Source organism: Colossoma macropomum, unplaced genomic scaffold (assembly GCF_904425465.1).
Source record: "Colossoma macropomum unplaced genomic scaffold, Colossoma_macropomum, whole genome shotgun sequence".
Classification (NCBI taxonomy): Eukaryota; Metazoa; Chordata; class Actinopteri; order Characiformes; family Serrasalmidae; genus Colossoma; species Colossoma macropomum.
The window spans coordinates 139,337-158,606 of NW_023494785.1; the positions used below are offsets into that span (position 1 = coordinate 139,337).

General features: G+C 42.6%; 1 protein-coding gene across 1 annotated transcript; it reads right to left on the bottom strand.

Moving 5' to 3' along the window:
* Window positions 1–603: 603 nt before the first annotated feature.
* On the bottom strand, window positions 604–18,871 carry atp6v0cb (ATPase H+ transporting V0 subunit cb). Its single transcript, XM_036580577.1, is given in 4 exon segments — window positions 604–3,112; window positions 3,514–3,632; window positions 3,634–3,698; window positions 18,542–18,871. Coding segments are annotated over 4 exon segments (462 nt in total). The 5' UTR covers window positions 18,615–18,871; the 3' UTR covers window positions 604–2,907.
* Between the last annotated feature and the right edge of the window lie 399 nt (window positions 18,872–19,270).

The following is a 19,270-nucleotide window of genomic DNA, read 5'->3' on the forward strand; positions in this document are numbered from 1 at the left end:
TTTCAGTTATCAGAGATTTTCTCATTTAGCTCATGATTTCATATGAAGCTTTTAGCTGAAGTCACTGGTGTGACCGACTTTATTCTGAGGTAACTGTGAAAAAACAGAACACAAATGGATTAAATTCCATATTTTAGTGGATATTCCATGATTGACTACATGTGGTTTGATGCTCTGTAGAAGCCAGTCTGTAAAATTGTTCATTAAAACGTCTCTGGTGTTCCTTTATTATGTGTGACACCAATGAGGATCAGTAACACCAGTGACTCCTATAGAGAGATAGAAAAGGACGTTTCTGTAGAATGACCCGGCTACATTAGCCTAGTAAAATTAAAGAATGCCGCCAAATGTGTCGTGACTGCTCAGCTACATTTGGGTGGGATTTTTGGTTGAACTGCTGCTTTATTGTCACACTGAGTGGATCTGTGTGACGTTAAACGTCCTACTGGACCTGTTTGTAATAGGACCACAATAAAAACTCCACTAGAGTCAGTTAATCTGGTTTGTTTGAGGGAATCTCCATCACCGGCTGACGCCACCTAACGTACATACAGAAATACCTGAACACAGACAGACAGAGAGACAGTAAATTGGAGGCGAGTCTGGAAATTTGAGGCGTGCGAGCCGAGAGAGGCGCACGCGGCTTTAATGCAATCAAACATCACGTACAGGAGAAACACACAGATACACGCAAACACACACACACACCAAGCCAGGCCGTTTCCATCGAGCGGTTTACACACAGGTACCAGCAGGGGGCGCCATGCCGTTAACACCCACCCCACAGACCCCAATACGTTATCTGTAGATTTATATACTTATATATTATTTACCAGAGAGGGGATTCGAAAAAGCTCCATGTACACATTTCATTAACAATTTCAATGTTCTTATAAATAAAATCAATGGAAAACGAAAACAAACAACAATAACAAAAAAATAAAACAATTAACAAAAGCTATTCCATTCACGATCTGAGATACAGGTACATATTTCCACTTATAAACACTTCAGTGTGAAAGTTCATTACAAAATAATTCTCAAAATCAGCATGACGGGGTGAGAGACATCAGCCAGGCACAGAGAGAGAGAGAGGGGGGGGGTGGGGGGAGTGATGGGCAAACTGATGGAGTGATGGAGCAGAGAGAAAGACGAGTTCTTCTTTAACAGTTAGAGGACAGACAGGCTCAAAACACTGCGCTTAGGTTTTTTCTTACAGGAAGTTGGAGATGAATCTGACACTGTACACGAGCTCCTTCTCTTCATCATACTCATCATCACTGTCGCCAGAAAACTTCGTAAACACGTTTATTCCGTTCTTTTATCCGTTTTTTCCCCACACTGTGTGAAAACAACAGCTGCCCTTTACATTTTCACGTTTAATGATGAACAGAAATGTGGTTTTATTTAAACAGTTCACAGAAAAATGGACTTAAAGCTGTTTTACTATGTTACAAGTGGTTTTTCCCCCATTTTGGAGATTTCTAGCCGATTTTATTCCTTTTACTCTGTGATGTAAACATTTTTAAACCTTTTTAAAACAGCTGCCCTTTTTTTAACGATGTGTTTTCACTTAATGGCAAATAGAAAAAAATAGAAATGTGTAGCTTTATTTTTACGGGAGGATAACGGGAATCGAACTCACGACCTCCTGATGGTGGAGTCAGCGCTCAGACGCTCCACTGATGTTTTTCACACAGTTTGGAAACAGCAGCTGCCTTTGTTAACATTTAATAACAAATAAACCAAAAGAAACTAGTTTTATTATTTTCGCAATTTATAGTGTCGTTTAATAAAAATAGAAAATTTCTTACGTCTTAAATCCTTTTTTTCTTTACTAGATGTGATATTTTCTTATGACAGGGATGATTTTCCATCCAATTTTTTTTCTCCACAATTCATTCGTGTCCAGTTCCGCCTGTTTCTAGTTTACATGATGCTACCCAGCTGGCAGGACGAGGTCCAGCATGTTCCACGTGAAGCTCCGCCACATCATCCAGCTCAACACGCTTGGAGGAGAACACTAACTGCTAATCCTACGTCAGCTAACAGACGCAGTGTTGTCTAGCATCACACTGAGTGATGGGGGGAGAGGGAGGACCACCCTACCGAGTCAGAGGGAGGACAGTTAAGATCTCTGACTCCTGTTTATGCTGCGTTCACATTTGCGTTAAAAACGTCATTTTGCACCTCATAGCGCTCATCACCTAACAGTGAAGCTAGAGATGTTGCCATGGTGACCAAGTTATCGATGACCATGGCTGATTATCAGAGGAGAGCTGTATCAGTGCAGGTTGTTGATTTAAGTTGGAGAAAGGCAGGTGGCGCTCTGTTCTCTTGTTTTTGTTGTATAATACTGAGCTTGTCTGGAATTCAGTAAGATGTTTGGCGTCCACGGCTACCAAAAAAAATCAATGTCCGGTTTATTCCGCCGCTGCGGTCGACGGCAGACGTTGGGAATATTTAACTCCTGACTGAAGGCGCTGGCGGTGGTAGAATTTTCTGTTGCGGCTCCATTGAAACCAACCGAATATGTAGTTTGCTGACGCCGCCAACCGCAAACGTGAACGCAGCATTACGGATGGCTGTGGCATCACCGGGAATCGAACTCACCACTTCCCGATGACAGATTCAGCACTGAGACAGATGGATTTACTCTACTGTTGACGTCCTAAGAAAACATCGTTAATGATCAGCGAACCATGACGAAGTGTAAAAAGTGAACAGCTGTGTTTTTTAAGTGTTGTTTTTCCCTTTAAAGTTACCGTTTTGGAGATACGAGGTTTTCTAACGACAGTGATGATTTCTATCCCGAATCTCTTCACTCTTTTCTTATTTTATCTCCGTTGTCCCCACCCCCCCCCACACACACTTCCCGGTTCTGCAGTGCATGCCGGGAGCTGTAGTTTATTTGGTGGAGAGGATAAGGGCCACGATGAGGCCGTAAAGCCCCAGAACCTCAGCAAAGATCAGGATGAGGATCATCCCGACGAAGAGTCGCGGCTGCTGGGCGGTCCCGCGGACCCCTGCATCGCCCACGATCCCGATCGCGAAACCCGCCGCTAATCCGCTCAGACCCACGCTGAGTCCAGCTCCGAGTTGGAGGAAACTCCTACAGAGAGAGAGAGAGAGAGAGAGAGAGAGACTTTTGGTTTCATATACCAAAAACATCATAATTCATGATTAAGTCATAATCATGAGTAATAATTAATGTTTACATAATCTAGGCTGAGTAGGCGGGGCTAAACTGCTACCGGCTGAATGGGCAGGGCTAAACTGCTGAGGCCTGAACTGGTGGGAGTATCTTAAGCGACCTAAGCCATGAATTCAGAAGCTGTTTTGCAGGTCAGTTTCCATCTATGGACAGAATGGACAGGAGACTGAACAGTACATATTACACTACGTCAAACTCTGATTTCATAAAGGGAAGATTTCATTTTTCCACGTTTAAAAATGAACATCACCGCTTGTGTCCGGAGTGCTGGCTGTAGTGTAGGTGTGGTCTGTACTCACTTGTACAGAGTGACTGTGGGCGAGATGCTGTTGGCGATCAGCACTGCCACCACCAGCCCGTAGATGGCGATAATACCAGCCATGACCACCGGGATGATGGACTTCATGATCAGCTCGGGGACGCATTACAGACATGGCGGCGATGCCTGTGCCGCTCTTCGCCGTGCCGTACGCCGCACCCAGAGCTACAGAGAGAGAGAGAGAGAGAGAGAGAGAGAGAGACTTCAGTATACAGTGCACACACTACAGACAGGCCTGAGTGAACAAACACCATCAAATAATTATCAAAGCCAAAGACTATAAAGTGCATCTGAGGTACTTTTGCTACATTACTATCACTGTTTTAATCTGGTGTCAGCAAAAAAGGCTTGAACTTTGAACAGCTTCTACTTCAGTCCACTAGATGGCGCTGTGCGTCTTTTACTCTATATGGGAAGAGAGAAGAAGTCTAACCATTCACTCACTACAGCACAAACCAGGAGTTAGCTGAGTGAGCTAGCTTTAGCTATTTTCAGTTAGCAGCAGGATTTAGTGATGCTGGGGCTCTGGGCCAGGAATAGCGCCCCCTGGATGCACACTGTTAAATTAGTGGGCTCCTGAGTGGCGCAAACATCTACACTGCAAAAAAATGTCTAGAAATAATTAAATTATCCTAAATCGAGTCAAAATATGTAATATTTCTCACTCTGAGATGGTTGGAAGAATATTAGATTATTTAACTACAATTTTTGTTAGTTTTTGAAGTCAATATATTGGCAGATATACTGTATTTTGATTGTTTTAAGAAATAATGCTATATCTGCCAAAACAGTGAGACAGTCAGGTACAGAGTGATGTAGAATGAGGAGTGTAAGTGATGAGGAGTGAGATTGTAATGTATGTAGTGATGTAACGTCAGTAAGGTAATGTAATCACATTCAATCTGAGAGCAGTACTGAGTGAGTTGTAATGGATTACTGTTCTGGGTAGTGACTCCAGCACTGCCGCTCTCTACACTAACATTAGCACTAGTGTTCTGTACTGCTGAGCCTGAGCTGCTCTCTGTTCTCACTGAAAAGATGATGTTAACTTTCGTAGCGTAGCAACAAACCTTTTGCTTTCCTGCCTCTGTTTGCACTTCTTTGCTACTCTTGGATGACTTAAAAATGTCCTCTCCATTAAGCTGGTTACACCTGACTTTTACCCCGATTTTAGCCCTGATTCTTAGTCTGAGTCTGAGTTGGTCGGCTCTAGTCTGCAGATTCCTGGGTCAGTCTGAGTCGACATTTGGAGAGAGAGTCGAGTCGAGTCGTGTTTGAGGGGCGCAGACTCAGATTTACAGCCTCCCGATCGCGTTTCAGACCAGTCAGAGTTTATCAAGCATGTTTGGTTTTTTTTGACCCGACTCCGAGTGAAATCTAGTGTAAACTGGTCAACAACTCAGTCTGAACAGATTCCTGCAACAACCAATGAAAACTGAGAGCACAAAAGAGGAAAATACAGACAGTAAACAAAGAGAAAAAGAAAAAAAAGCTTTTTACTGAGCTGAGTTTAAGGCACAATCGAGTTTATCTGCATTTAAAACTCTAAAAATACCAACTGATCACATTTTTAAATCCATGATCCACTTAAACATGTTTACCTGCTGCTTCTTTACTTTTTCAGCGCAAACGGCAGAGAAAACAGCAGCAGCAGCCGCTACACGTTTGTTTATCTGCGTCTCCTAGTAACAGAGCGCAAGAGTTCGCATGGATTTGCGTGAGTTCAGTGAGAGTTCAGTGAAAGTTCAGTGAGCTCCGTTTGGTTCAGCAGCAGCTGCAAAGTTGAGTAGTGTGTGATCCCTAATCGTTTAGTGTGGATCCCCAATATTTCAGTCACCCCAAAAAATCTGCAGAAACCAGTCTGATGGTGTGAGACGCCCAGTCTGTTATAATCTGTTCAGACTTTAAAGGTCGTGTACTGAACCCAAAGCTTAGTGTAGATCATCACTGAACTGCCCTGTTCACATCAGTCTATCTTGTGTGGTCACCTAACACAGGGAATAGTCCATTAACCTCAACATGTACACAAACCGTGTATCTATCATGTACGTTCATGGGCCCCGTAGCTCATGAGGGCCCTGGATGGCTGCCTACTGTTGCCTCGTGCTAAGTCCACCCTCGGGTGTGTACAGGAAGAGTGTGTGTGTGTAACTGGTTTCAGTTCTCTGGGAAAACACACCAGTTCCTCCAGAAACTAACGTTCCACTCACTCCACCGTTACACACCCTCAAAATTCACTTATTACAAAACAGCACAGACGCATTAAAATGTCTCCAGCTCTCCGCAATCAGATTCCATTAGCATTTTAGCAGCTAAAGAACACAGACTGACCCTTTATCTGAGCAGTCAGTGTGATTTTACCAGTAAAGCTCTATAGAACATCAGAATAAATACAAATAAACAGAAGTACATGGTATATAAATGGAGCATTTCACTGAAAGAGTTCAAACTGTGGTCCTAAAACTACTTAAAGACAACAAAGTATTCAGATCTTAGATATGAACAAGGATTATGTTCTGATCCATTTAAACCCAGACCATTAATAGAGACAGTAATAAGCTAAATACATACAAAATCATCATTTACAGGGTACCTTCTATTGGGAGGGGTCTGTCCCAAACCGTAACCACCAAATTTAATTTAATTTAGATTTATCATGAGTTTTTAATTTTTATATGTAAAACTTTATTCAAAGAAATGCTGTCCCACGTTTTCATGTCACAGAAACACAGAGTTTTCGTCTGTGGGTGGAGTCTTGTCTTAGCCACGCCCCTGCATTTCAGAGCAGGAAGTGAGGCTGCATCCCTGTCCCTCAGGGCCACATGTTGAGCAGTTAGATCCCATTGTTTTGAAGTAAATGAGTCCCAAAGTCTGAAAATCAGTGTGGAACATTAAGAATCGTCATATTTTCTGCAGTTCAGCACTTTTTAGTGTTTTAATGTAAAATATGATGATTTTCTGTGTGAACAGCTGTTCAGAGCAGTGTTTGCTGAGTTTTTGAGCTCAAAATGAGCTAAAATTTTCACTGAAACAGTCACTACTGACACATTTGGTACAGCTTGGGTAGTTATGATTGTTTAGGTAGAGACTAAATGGAATATTTAATAATTAGTTTTAATAAAACAATCATAATTAAGGTTTAGAGTCTCTCAGAGCATAATGGTTTTAGTCTAAAGTCTAAGATCAGTTAAAAGTCCCCAATGTGTTTCAGTTCTGACTCTAAACGAAAGTGTTAGTGTCAGTAGAACCGAGGTTTGGTTTCTCTCCAGCTTTCACACAGATTATAACAAAAGCAGCACCTGATTAATTTAACAAAGTGCTGATTAGATAAACTGTGTGTCTGATTACAACTACAGAAACACTGGACTTCTATGGGGGCAAGTTTGGAAACGGCTGAACCAACATGATTGAAAGATGGTTCTTCAAGGGTCCTTTTGTAAAGACAGTGGTTCTATATAGAACCATGAACACTCAAAGAACCATCTGCATGATTAAATGGTTCTCTGCATGGTGAAATGGCTCTTCAGACTGATGGAGAATGTGTTGCGTATGTTTCTATACAGCACTAAAAATTGGACGCCAAGCTTGTAACAATAACAGAATTAACTGGATCACTAAGCATTCTAATCAGAACACTTCGCATTCTAGCTAGAACACTGCATTCTAATTCGATCACTAAGCATTTTAGCTAGAACACTACACATTATAATTGGAGCACTATACACTAGCTAGAACACAACATTCTAATTGGATCACTAAACATTATAGCTAGAACACTAAGTATGCTAATTGAAGCTCAAAACATTCTAGCTAGAACACATTAGCATACACTCTTAAAAAAGAGGGTCCTTCGAGGTCTTTAGTAAAGATGTTGGTTCTATATAGAACATTTAACACTGAAAGAACCATTTGTGTGCTTAAATGGTTCTTTGCATGGAGAAACTGTTCTTCAGATTGATAGAGAACGTGGTGTAGCTTGTAACAATAGCAGAACCCTTGTTGGTGCTGTATAGAACCATCTACAGCACATCTTCAATCTGAAGAATGATTTCTCCATGCAAAGGGTTCTTTGAGTGTTCATCATTCTATACAGAACCATTATCTTTACTGAAGAACCCTTGAAGAACCATCTTTAAGACTGTACATAAAATCATTATTTACTGTATTAATGTTCTTTGTATTTATTCCAAATAAACACTGACTGCCCACATCAACACCTTTCAGTCTAATTTTCTCAGGTGTCTAAAACTTTTACACAGTAGTGCAAACGAAACAGAACGTGAACAAAAGACCATTTTAATACGACTCAAATGTAAATTATTTTGCTCATTTTAAACTGTTTATGTAATTAAAACTGAGACCTAAATCTCCAAATATTGATTCTCGCTGTTTTAATCAGGGATCCACCGATCGGGAACCGTGGGCCGATACCGACATCCAGCACTGTTCACCAGCGTATCTGACGATGCTGATCCATAAACACTTATACAGTGTAGAACCCTGGACCAGACCGGTCAGGATCAGAATTAGAGAAATATGACTGTGTGGATTAATATAAATATATAAATATATCTGTGTGGATTCCTGTTAATAATGACGGTCACACCAATAAAACTTCCTGAATTAAATTACTGAATTACTCAAAGAACACAGATAAACAAATATATATATAAATATAAATATATACAAATATACACACTGATCAGGCATAACATTCTGACCACCTCCTTGTTTCTGCGCTCATTGTCCATTTTATCAGCTCCACTTACTATATAGGTGCACTTTGTAGTTCTACAGTTACAGACTGTAGTCCATCTGTTTCTCTGATACTTTGTTAGCCCCCTTTTACCCTGTTCTTCAGTGGTCAGGACCCCCATGGACCCTCACAGAGCAGGTACTATTTGGGTGGTGGATCATTCTCAGCACTGCAGTAACACTGACGTGGTGGTGGTGTGTTAGTGTGTGTTGTGCTGGTCTGAGTGGATCAGACACAGCAGAGCTGCTGGAGGGGGGCTAACAAAGTATCAGAGAAACAGATGGACTACAGTCTGTAACTGTAGAACTACAAAGTGCACCTATGTAGTAAGTGGAGCTGATAAAATGGATAAAATGAGTGTAAAAACAATTTTTCAGTTTTTCGATTTTCAGTTTTCGGCATAATTTGAAAGTACCCATTTTCCGTCACGTTGTGTGTAAATTTCATGATGAATGGACCGAAATGAAATGACCCAAAATTACTTGGAAAGACATCTGGTTCCATTGACTTACATTTAAAGTAAAGTAGGTTTTTTCCTTCTCCTGTAAAGTTACCATTTTGGAGATACAAGGTTTTGTTCTAACAACAGCGATATATAAATATAATGCTTTACTCCCTGTACTAAATATACCTGCATCACTCAGACTACAGCACTACTCCACATCTCTCTCTCAGAGCTATAAATAGCAGTGTAGCTGGGAGAAGAGAAGAGAAAGCAGCACCTGCTATTACAGCTTATTACATCCTCTCTCACATCACTGACCTCAGTCTCTCACAGTCTGTCTGCACTAATTCCTCTTTACGTGGTTTCTGACACTGTATGACATTAAAGATGGACTAAAGCACAGATAACATTCAGCCATCAAGAGTGCTGCTGCTCTAAAACCCACCAATGACAGAAGGGCACGTCTAAAACTCGACCAATTACAGAAAGGCACGTCTAAAACTCGACCAATTACAGAAAGGCACGTCTAAAACTCCACCAATGACAGAAGGGCGTGTCTAAAACCCCACCAATGACAGAAGGGCATGTCTAAAACTCCACCAATGACAGAAGAGCTCATCTAAAACCCCACCAATGACAGAAGAGCTCATCTAAAACTCCACCAATGACAGAAGAGCACGTCTAAAACTCCACCAATGACAGAAGGGCACGTCTAAAACCCCACCAATGAAAGAAGAGCTCATCTAAAACCCCACCAATGAAAGAAGAGCTCATCTAAAACTCCACCAATGACAGAAGTGCAGAGGGTCACACACACACACAACACGCACACACCCCCGCACACACAACACGCACACACACAACACACACACAACACACACCATCACACTGAGCTGGGCAACAGGAGGAGCTGCTCTCTAACACCCTCAGTGTGTGTGAGTGAGTGTGTGTGTGTGTTGTGTGTGTGCGTGTTGTGTGTGTGTGTGTGTGTGTGTGTGAGAGAGAGAGAGAGAGAGAGTGTGTTTAATCACATGCAGACAGAAGAATTTGGCACATCATCACCCAGAACCCTGGGGTCATCAGAGGTCAAAAGGTCATCAGAGCATTCTGACACTAAATAACTGACTAAAATACACTGTACTGATCAGAGAGAGAGAGAGAGCGAGCGAGAGAGAGAGAGAGAGAGAGAGAGAGGGAGACAGAGAGAGCTGCACTTCCTGACTGAGTGCCCGAAATTCACCGAGATCCGCAAAGAGTTCTTTACAAATATCAACAACAAACATCCCACATTTAACAGCCTCTCTAACACAGAGACACCGCCGTATCTGTTAGGGAGCACAGAGAGAGCAGCACCCTCAGCTCAGTACACCCTGACCTGCCACCGTGAGAGGGACAGTGAGTGACCATGTCTCATACACACACACACACACACACACATACACACACACACATATATACACACACGCACAAATACACGTTTGTTTTTCATGTATTGATTATTGTTCTATTTTTATTGTATCCTGTCTTTTTAAAATTACAGCTCTACAACTTAGCAATTTTGTAATGTTTAACATGTTAAGATGAAAGTTTATTTTTTTTTTGTTTTTTTATTTTTGTAGAATCTAATGTTCACCTTAAATCATTGGTTTCTGTTTATAAATCTCTGGCAAGCTTTGGCAATACAAATGTAGCATATTTGTCATGTCAATAAAGCACCTTGAATTGAAATTGAGAGAGAGAGAGAGAGAGAGAGGGAGAGAGAGAGAGAGAGAGCGAGAGAGAGAGAGAGAGAGAGAGGGAGAGAGAGAGAGAGAGAGAGAGAGAGAGCGAGAGAGAGAGAGAGAGAGGGAGAGAGAGAGAGAGAGAGAGGGAGAGAAACTCCCTATGGGTTTACGGGTTTAGGGTTTAGGGGCTAGTGATTTAGGGTTTAGGTTTAGGGGCTAGTGATTTAGGGTTTAGGGTTTAGGGGCTAGTGATTTAGGGTTTAGGGTTTAGGGGCTAGTGATTTAGGGTTTAGGTTTAGGGGCTAGTGATTTAGGGTTTAGGTTTAGGGCTAGTGATTTAGGGGTTGTGATGAGATGATGGCTCACTAAGCAGATCTCACAGCTCTGCTACAGACGAGTGTGTGTGTGAGTAATTTACACCTGCAGGAGACGCACACACGCACACACACACTCACACACTCTCACACTCGCACAGTCGCACACTCGCACACTCACACACTCACACACTCTCACACTCTCACACTCTCACACAAACACACACACTCACACACTCACACACTCACACACTCACACACTCACACGCTCACACAAGCACACTCTCACACAAGCACACTCTCACACTCACACACTCTCACTCACACACTCACACACTCTCACTCACACACTCACACGCTCACACGCTCACACAAGCACACTCTCACACTCTCACACACTCACACACACACACACTCTCACTCACACACGCTCACACTCACACACGCTCACGCTCACATTCACACACTCACACACTCAGGCTTTCTCTGTCTGTCTGTCTGTCTGTCTCTGATGTTTCCGTGTGTTTAATCTCTCTTCCTGTCAACTGTCAGATTATTATCAGCTGCTTCTACACTCGTCTGAAACAAACACACCTTGTTCCGTTTCAAGTTCTAACCGCAGCTGCAGAACACCAGATAATACTTGTATTGTTTATACACACATGTATATGTACGATGTACTGTATCTGGTGTGATTATTTTTGTTACTATAAAACTTCTTAAGAACTGCTGATTATGTACGTGGAGATGTGGAGTTCTCTGACTGTTCACCCCCGTGAGGAGGCTGGACTTTAACCTGGCTGGCTCTCACTGTGAGCCGTTTATCTGCAGTTCTGTGTTCCAGACACTGAGAGGAGATTAAATTATACAGGAGTGAATCCTGTAAACTCACTAATCACAAACACCTCTGATTAAAAACTACTTTTATGGTATAAAAACACCTGGAGGAACATCTGACTGTCTGCTGTGAAGATGACCAAAAGCACGGGATCACTGCATGGTGAAATAGATGGAGAAAGTGCTGGATATGGTTCTAGATGGTGGATGGAGAATGTGTTGTATATGGTTCTAGATGGTGGGTGGAGAATGTGTTGTATATGGCTCTAGATGTGGATGGAGAATGTGTTGTATATGGTTCTAGATGTGGATGGAGAATGTGTTGTATATGGCTCTAGATGGTGGATGGAGAATGTGTTGTATATGGTTCTAGATGGTGGATGGAGAATGTGTTGTATATGGTTCTAGATGGTGGATGGAGAATGTGTTGTATATGGCTCTAGGTGGTGGATGGAGAATGTGTTGTATATGGTTCTAGATGGTGGATGGAGAATGTGTTGTATATGGTTCTAGATGGTGGATGGAGAATGTGTTGTATATGGCTCTAGGTGGTGGATGGAGAATGTGCTGTATATGGCTCTAGATGGTGGATGGAGAATGTGTTGTATATGGTTCTAGATGGTGGATGGAGAATGTGTTGTATATGGTTCTAGATGGTGGATGGAGAATGTGTTGTAAATGGCTCTAGACTCTGGCGCTAAAACGTCAGAAATCTGACTCACATTTTCAGATTTCTGTGTGACTCAGCACTGTCCGAGGTGAGCGTGAGTGATAGCCGCGGTTAGCACCACTGCTAATCGCTAATAAGCTTCCATTACTTGTAAGCTACATTAGCTTTGTAGCTCCAGCGCTAAACCTAAAGAAGCTAACCTAAAACACCAAACACGTCTCTGCCGACTACATTCTTACGCCAAACCATTCGGAGTTTTAACCGTCTTACGCCGGACTTTTCCTTTAAAGGGAGTTTAACTGTCTGATAAATCATTACCTGGTATTAGCCAGATGCTAATGCTGCCTCTGATTCTGATTGGCTGAATGAGTCCAGTCAAGTCTACGTAACATCATACACAGTTATACTCAGGCCTGATGATGAATTACTGTATAAATATATAAATAATTGTCTGTTTTGTTCATTTTATGCAACTAATAAACCAAATTACAAGCCCAAAGTCTTATTAGCCATGTCGCTCAGTTAGCTCTTCACTTCACAGCTAACGAACGACGATAAAAGACGATCGAAGGTGCCACACTGCACTGAGCTGTGTCTGCAGTCACGCAGGGTCAAACAAAGCTTCTGTTTTTCTCTTGAGACTGAAAATGTGAGTGAAAACACTGGAAGCATACATGCTAAGATTAGCATTAGCAGTACTAGCTAACTGTACTCTTACTGGTGCACTGTAAACATGTTTACTCTTTGAATAAAGTTCCACGGACCAATAAATGACGATATTCCACCATATTTCTCTCCTCTCTATCTAAACTGGGTCCTAGTCTTGGATAGCGCTTCTGTAAACATTCCCCTGACCAATCACAAGGCTGCGTCTCTGGCCCCGCCCACGCAAAACAGTTTCAGAGGCAGAGCTTAGTGAGCTAAAGCTAACCCAGCATACCCAAAAGCTAGCAAGACAGACCACCTGTCTGTAGCTTCCTGTCGCCCATTCACTCATTCATCAACACCAACATTGAGTGCATTTACATGCACTCTGTAATCCAATCATAATCAGATTTCTGCAGTTATCTGATTATTCATATGGTCGTGTAAACAGCACTCTGATTTCTAAGATCGGAGTAAGGTCTAGAAATCTGATTAAGAAATCTGATAAAGAGGCTGGATTTTAGCTCAGTAATCAGATTTCTCAGTGCTGTAAACTCTTACTCTGATTTCTTTCTCAGTCTGTGTGAAAACAGACGGCGGAACCGAAAATAAGTGAGCAGCGTCGCCGCGAGACGCAGCTAAACACTTCCGGAGCGACACTGAAACCAAATTCATGCTTGAAGAAATGAAGGATTTAAATATTCTTCATCTTCTAGATGATGTTTGTTCATATTTTCAGTAAAGTGGCGCGATGTTTATAAAAGCTGCGGTATGAAGTTTGAGTTTTACGTTACGTTTACGTCGCGTCTACTTCTGTGAGTTTATTGGCTGGTTGCAAAGCATAAATCTGATTACTGTCTGACTCATGTAGACCTGGGGTTTCCATTATCTGATTACTCAAGTGCATGTAAACGCATTGATCGGATTACTGACGAAATCAGATTTTCTGCAGTTATCAGATTATTAAGTGCATGTAAACACACTGTGTTTATTCGTCCTTCTGTCTGCTCGTCTGTTCTTCCTCCACTTTTTTCGTCCAGTTTGCGTCACATAAAAGCTGGATAATTAATGGATAGTTCTGTATGAGGGGCGGAGCTAGACGTGTTGGACAGAGAGCTGTCAATCAAGCTGCTCATTAGCCACGCCCACACAGCTCTCAGACAGGGCTGATCAGCGGTTTTTAAGCTGTTTTATCCCATTTATATCTTATATTCTTTAATATTCTAATATAAACACTCATACAAACATTTAACACTGTACTCTGTGTTTCCTGCCACCTTAAAACATTAGAGCTTTAGGTTAGAAGAAGAAAAGTTCAAAGTAAGAAAATTATTTACAATTATTTACATTTATTTGGTTCAAGCCAACTAATGGATACACGTCCAGCTCACACTGTGCTAGTTTATACAACATGAGTGAAATCTCACGACTGCCCTGCTGGAAACAGACCACTACAACCTTTAGGATTAAAGCCTGATGGCTGTTCTTTCTAAAGGGAACTGGCTTAATGGTTAGAGACCACTAGTTTTCTGTAGGACCCTTTAGATCCCAGTAGAACACCATCACATGCACCTGGGTAGTCCTTCACACTGTGGTATCAACCCATTAGGACAAACACACAATACCATTCAGGACTACTAGACACCACCAGGAACCAGCAGAAAGCACTGCAGTCAGATTAGATAATTGTGATCAGGCGATGATGTAATAAGCGTGTCCGGCAGCAGTGGCAGTGACGAGCCGGCCGCAGACCAGCGCTATTGATTACTGTACAGTGTAAACATCCTGTGTCTCCTAACGACGGTCCGCTGTGGGCGGCCTGCTGATTAGACCTGCTCTCCCCTCACAGCCGCTCTGGATCAGATTACAGTACTACAGAACGATACGGGCCGCCGGGTCAACGCGGCCGCCTTTTACAGCTGCTGCGTGAGCCGCTGACGGTTAATTAACCGCTGACCGTAGAACATATGCTGCTGTTTGACCTTTGACCCTCCTGACTGCCACAATAAAGACAGTTAAAGTCACAGTTACAGTAAAAACCCCTCTTATCCGGCTGTACTCGACCAGCCGAGACGTCCCGTCTCTGAAGTTCTGCTCCTTCAGTTTTAGCACTGGAGCTACGAGGCAAATGTAGCTAACGAGTACTGGAAGCATATTAGCAATTAGCATGGTGCTAACTGGACACCTAAATCATCACAGTCTCTCTTCAAACTGTGCTTCAGTATCTCTAACAGACGTGATCATGTGATCATGTGTCCAACACCGTATGACATACAGTCATGTGCAAAAGTTTATGCACCCCGGTCAAATTCCATATTGTGTTGATTGAAGTGAAGATAAGTCAACACTCGTCTACAGAGACACACGTTAATGTTTTTATGCAAATTTTGCTGCATTTTTCTTATTTATATGCTGACTTTAACATATTAGGGGAAAAAAACACATTAAAAATACACAAATATAAGGAGTGCCATAACTTTTGCACTTCCGATACAGCAGCATATATGGGTCACTGGCTTCATAAGGTCACCCCCCCACTGTATGTGCTGGGCCACATTCAGACCACCCAGATAACTGTCCACACAAGATCTAACTAGTTTTTAATCTCCTCAAACAGGTTTTAAATGTACTTTGTCTTTTATTTATGCACAAATGACTTTTATTTTGAAAAAGGAATCAAGACAAATATAACAAACTACTGAAAGAAAGAAAGAAAAATGAATTATAAAACTGATTATGTTGAAAATGTTGTTGCCACTGTTCTAGATTATTCACATCTGCACAACCGGCTTTATTTATGATATTACTGTTAAAACTATTTACTAAACTAATTGGAAGAGAATGTATCAAAAGATAATGAACTAAATGAAAAGATAATGCAAGAAAGAAAGGATAGAAAAATAAGTAAACTGGACTGTGAGTGGAAAACGAGCGATGAAGAGGCTGCCTGGAAACCCTCAGTGTGTTAAATTCAGTAAATAAACAGTAACTGTGTATTAAACTGTACAGTAGTGAGTCTCTGTAGAGGACGTGTTCACTTATTCACACTCAGACAATCAACAACTACATTTAACCTGCCCAGGGGTGCCTAAACTTGTGCACACGACTGTGCTGTTAGGCACAGCACAATAGAACCAATAGAGCACACGCAGGGACATCTATATACACACACACACACGCAGGAACCAATAGAGCACACGCAGGGACATCTATATACACACACACACGCAGGAACCAATAGAGCACACGCAGGGACATCTATACACACACACACACGCAGGAACCAATAGAGCACACGCAGGGACATCTATACACACACACACACGCAGGAACCAATAGAGCACACGCAGGGACATCTATACACACACACACACGCAGGAACCAATAGAGCACACGCAGGGACATCTATACACACACACACACGCAGGAACCAATAGAGCACACGCAGGGACATCTATACCACACACACACACACACGCAGGAACCAATAGAGCACACGCAGGGACATCTATACACACACACACCACACACGCAGGAACCAATAGAGCACACGCAGGGACATCTATACACACACACACACACACACACACGCAGGAACCAATAGAGCACACGCAGGGACATCTATATACACACACACACACACACACACGCAGGAACCAATAGAGCACACGCAGGGACATCTATACACACACACACACACACGCAGGAACCAATAGAGCACACGCAGGGACATCTATACACACACACACACACACGCAGGAACCAATAGAGCACACGCAGGGACATCTATACACACACACACACACGCAGGAACCAATAGAGCACACGCAGGGACATCTATACACACACACACGCAGGAACCAATAGAGCACACGCAGGAACCAATAGAGCACACGCAGGGACATCTATACACACACACACACGCAGGAACCAATAGAGCACACGCAGGGACATCTATACACACACACACACACGCAGGAACCAATAGAGCACACGCAGGGACATCTATACACACACACACACGCAGGAACCAATAGAGCACACGCAGGAACCAATAGAGCACACGCAGGAACCAATAGAGCACACGCAGGGACATCTATACACACACACACACGCAGGAACCAATAGAGCACACGCAGGGACATCTATACACACACACACACACACGCAGGAACCAATAGAGCACACGCAGGGACATCTATACACACACACACACACGCAGGAACCAATAGAGCACACGCAGGGACATCTATATATACACACACACAGACACTCACACACTCACCGCTCTTAATACGCATAGACTTCCTGTACAGGAAGTGTTTCAGTGTCAATACTTGCATTTTATTAGGTTCCATAACTGCTTCTGATCACCTACCCAAACAACATGTTACACTATCTAGAACAGCACATGTATAAACCTAGTGTGTGTAATATTTTACATTATATTATATTATAGAATATTAGATTATACATAAATACACAGAACATCTGAGCAGCCTTTCCGAGATTTCTGTATGTGCATTTTACTAGAAGTCATGAATTTTCTTAAACACACATACATGCATTTCATTTGATTGTATACATTTCTGACCAGATGTCAATCCATGTAACGTATCATACTATTTAATACATGCGCATTTATATATAAACTTGATATCTAGTACAGTGCATATACATTTACATACACTTTATATTTAATGCAATGCATATATTTCTATATATACGCACTACACATCAAGACTAGATAGACGTACAGTGCATCTACATACTTTATGCTACATATCTAAATCCACCTCCTAGATGTCAAAGTGAATTGTACTAGATATCTGTACCCTACACTTTAAGGGTTCTTTAGTAAACAGAATGGCTCTATTTAGAACCAGGAGTTCTATATAGAACAAGTTCATGCTTAAAAGGTTCTTTGCATGGTGAAATGGTTCTTTCGACTGATGGAGAATGTGATGCATATGGTTCTATATAGCACCAAAAAGATATCTTCAACTGTTATGACATCAAGCTTGTACACAATAGGAGAACCCCTTCTGGTGCTACATAGAACCATTTTGAAAAAGGGTTCTATGTAGAACCATATACAGCACATACACCATGCACCTGAAGAACAATTTCACCACGCAGAGAACCATTAAAACATGAAATAACTCTATACAGAACTCGTGGTTCCAAATTCCCTTTACTGAAGAACCCTGGAGGAACCCTCTTTTGTAAGAGAGCGGCTTCATTAGACTGAATGAATGTTCGATGACTCCACGCGCTCGCGCCCTATCTGAGCTGAAGGCCTGTGTGTGAGCGAGCAGGCTGTTTAACCTCACGCGCTCGCGCGCTCACAGAGCACCAGCTGGAATATCTGCATTTCAAAGCCCAAAAGCGGAGGACAGTGAGTAACAGAACCCAGAGAACGCTCTCAGTGGGAGAACACAGAACAGCGAGCGCTGGCAGAGCAATACAGTACAAATGCTGTAGAACATTAACAGCGAGATATTCTAATTTCCCGTTCCACCTTAAATGGCGCAGCAGTTGCACTACGGTGCCCCTGAGCGCTGGCGTGTAAGCGCCGCTCCGTTTAAGGTGGACCGGGAGGGACAGTCGGACTCACCGCTGAACACCATGGCTGCAGAGGCGCCCATCGCCCCGAAGAACGGGGAGTACGCAGGAGCTTCCGTGGACATGATCCCTCTCCACCGATCACCTCGCCAATAACGCCAATAATCAGATTACTGATGATAACACTGCGCGAGGCCGGAGCGCTGCTGACGGCTCTTCAGTCCGAGGAGGAAGTCTGAGTGTACAGAGCGCTCACAGCCAGAGCAGAACAGAGAACCCGGAGAACAGCGCGCGCGCGCACACACACACACACACACCCGGCAGAGCTCAGCACTGCAAAATGGCGAAGAGGAAAAAACATCACCTGACCAGAGAGAGAGAGACACAGAGACACACAGAGAGAGAGAGAGAGAGAGAGAGAGACAGAGAGAGAGAGAGACAGAGAGAGAGAGAGACAGAGAGAGAGAGAGAGGCAGGCTGCGCTCCAATCCCTCCGCCTAGTGCCCTAACTACAGCAGCTAGGGCTCCACTTACAATACCCACTGTTCTACAGAGAATGTTTACTGTTCTAGCTAGAACACTTCTAGATATAATAGTTCATCTTCTAGCTAGAATGCTTAGTGTTCTACCTGGAATGTATAATTCTTCGATTAGAATGTTGAGTGTTCTAGCTAGAGTGCTTTGTGATCCAATTTGAATGCTTAGTGTTCTAGCTTGAACCTATAATGCTCCAGTTAGAATGCAGTATTGTAGCTAGAATGTATAGTGCTCCAATTACAAG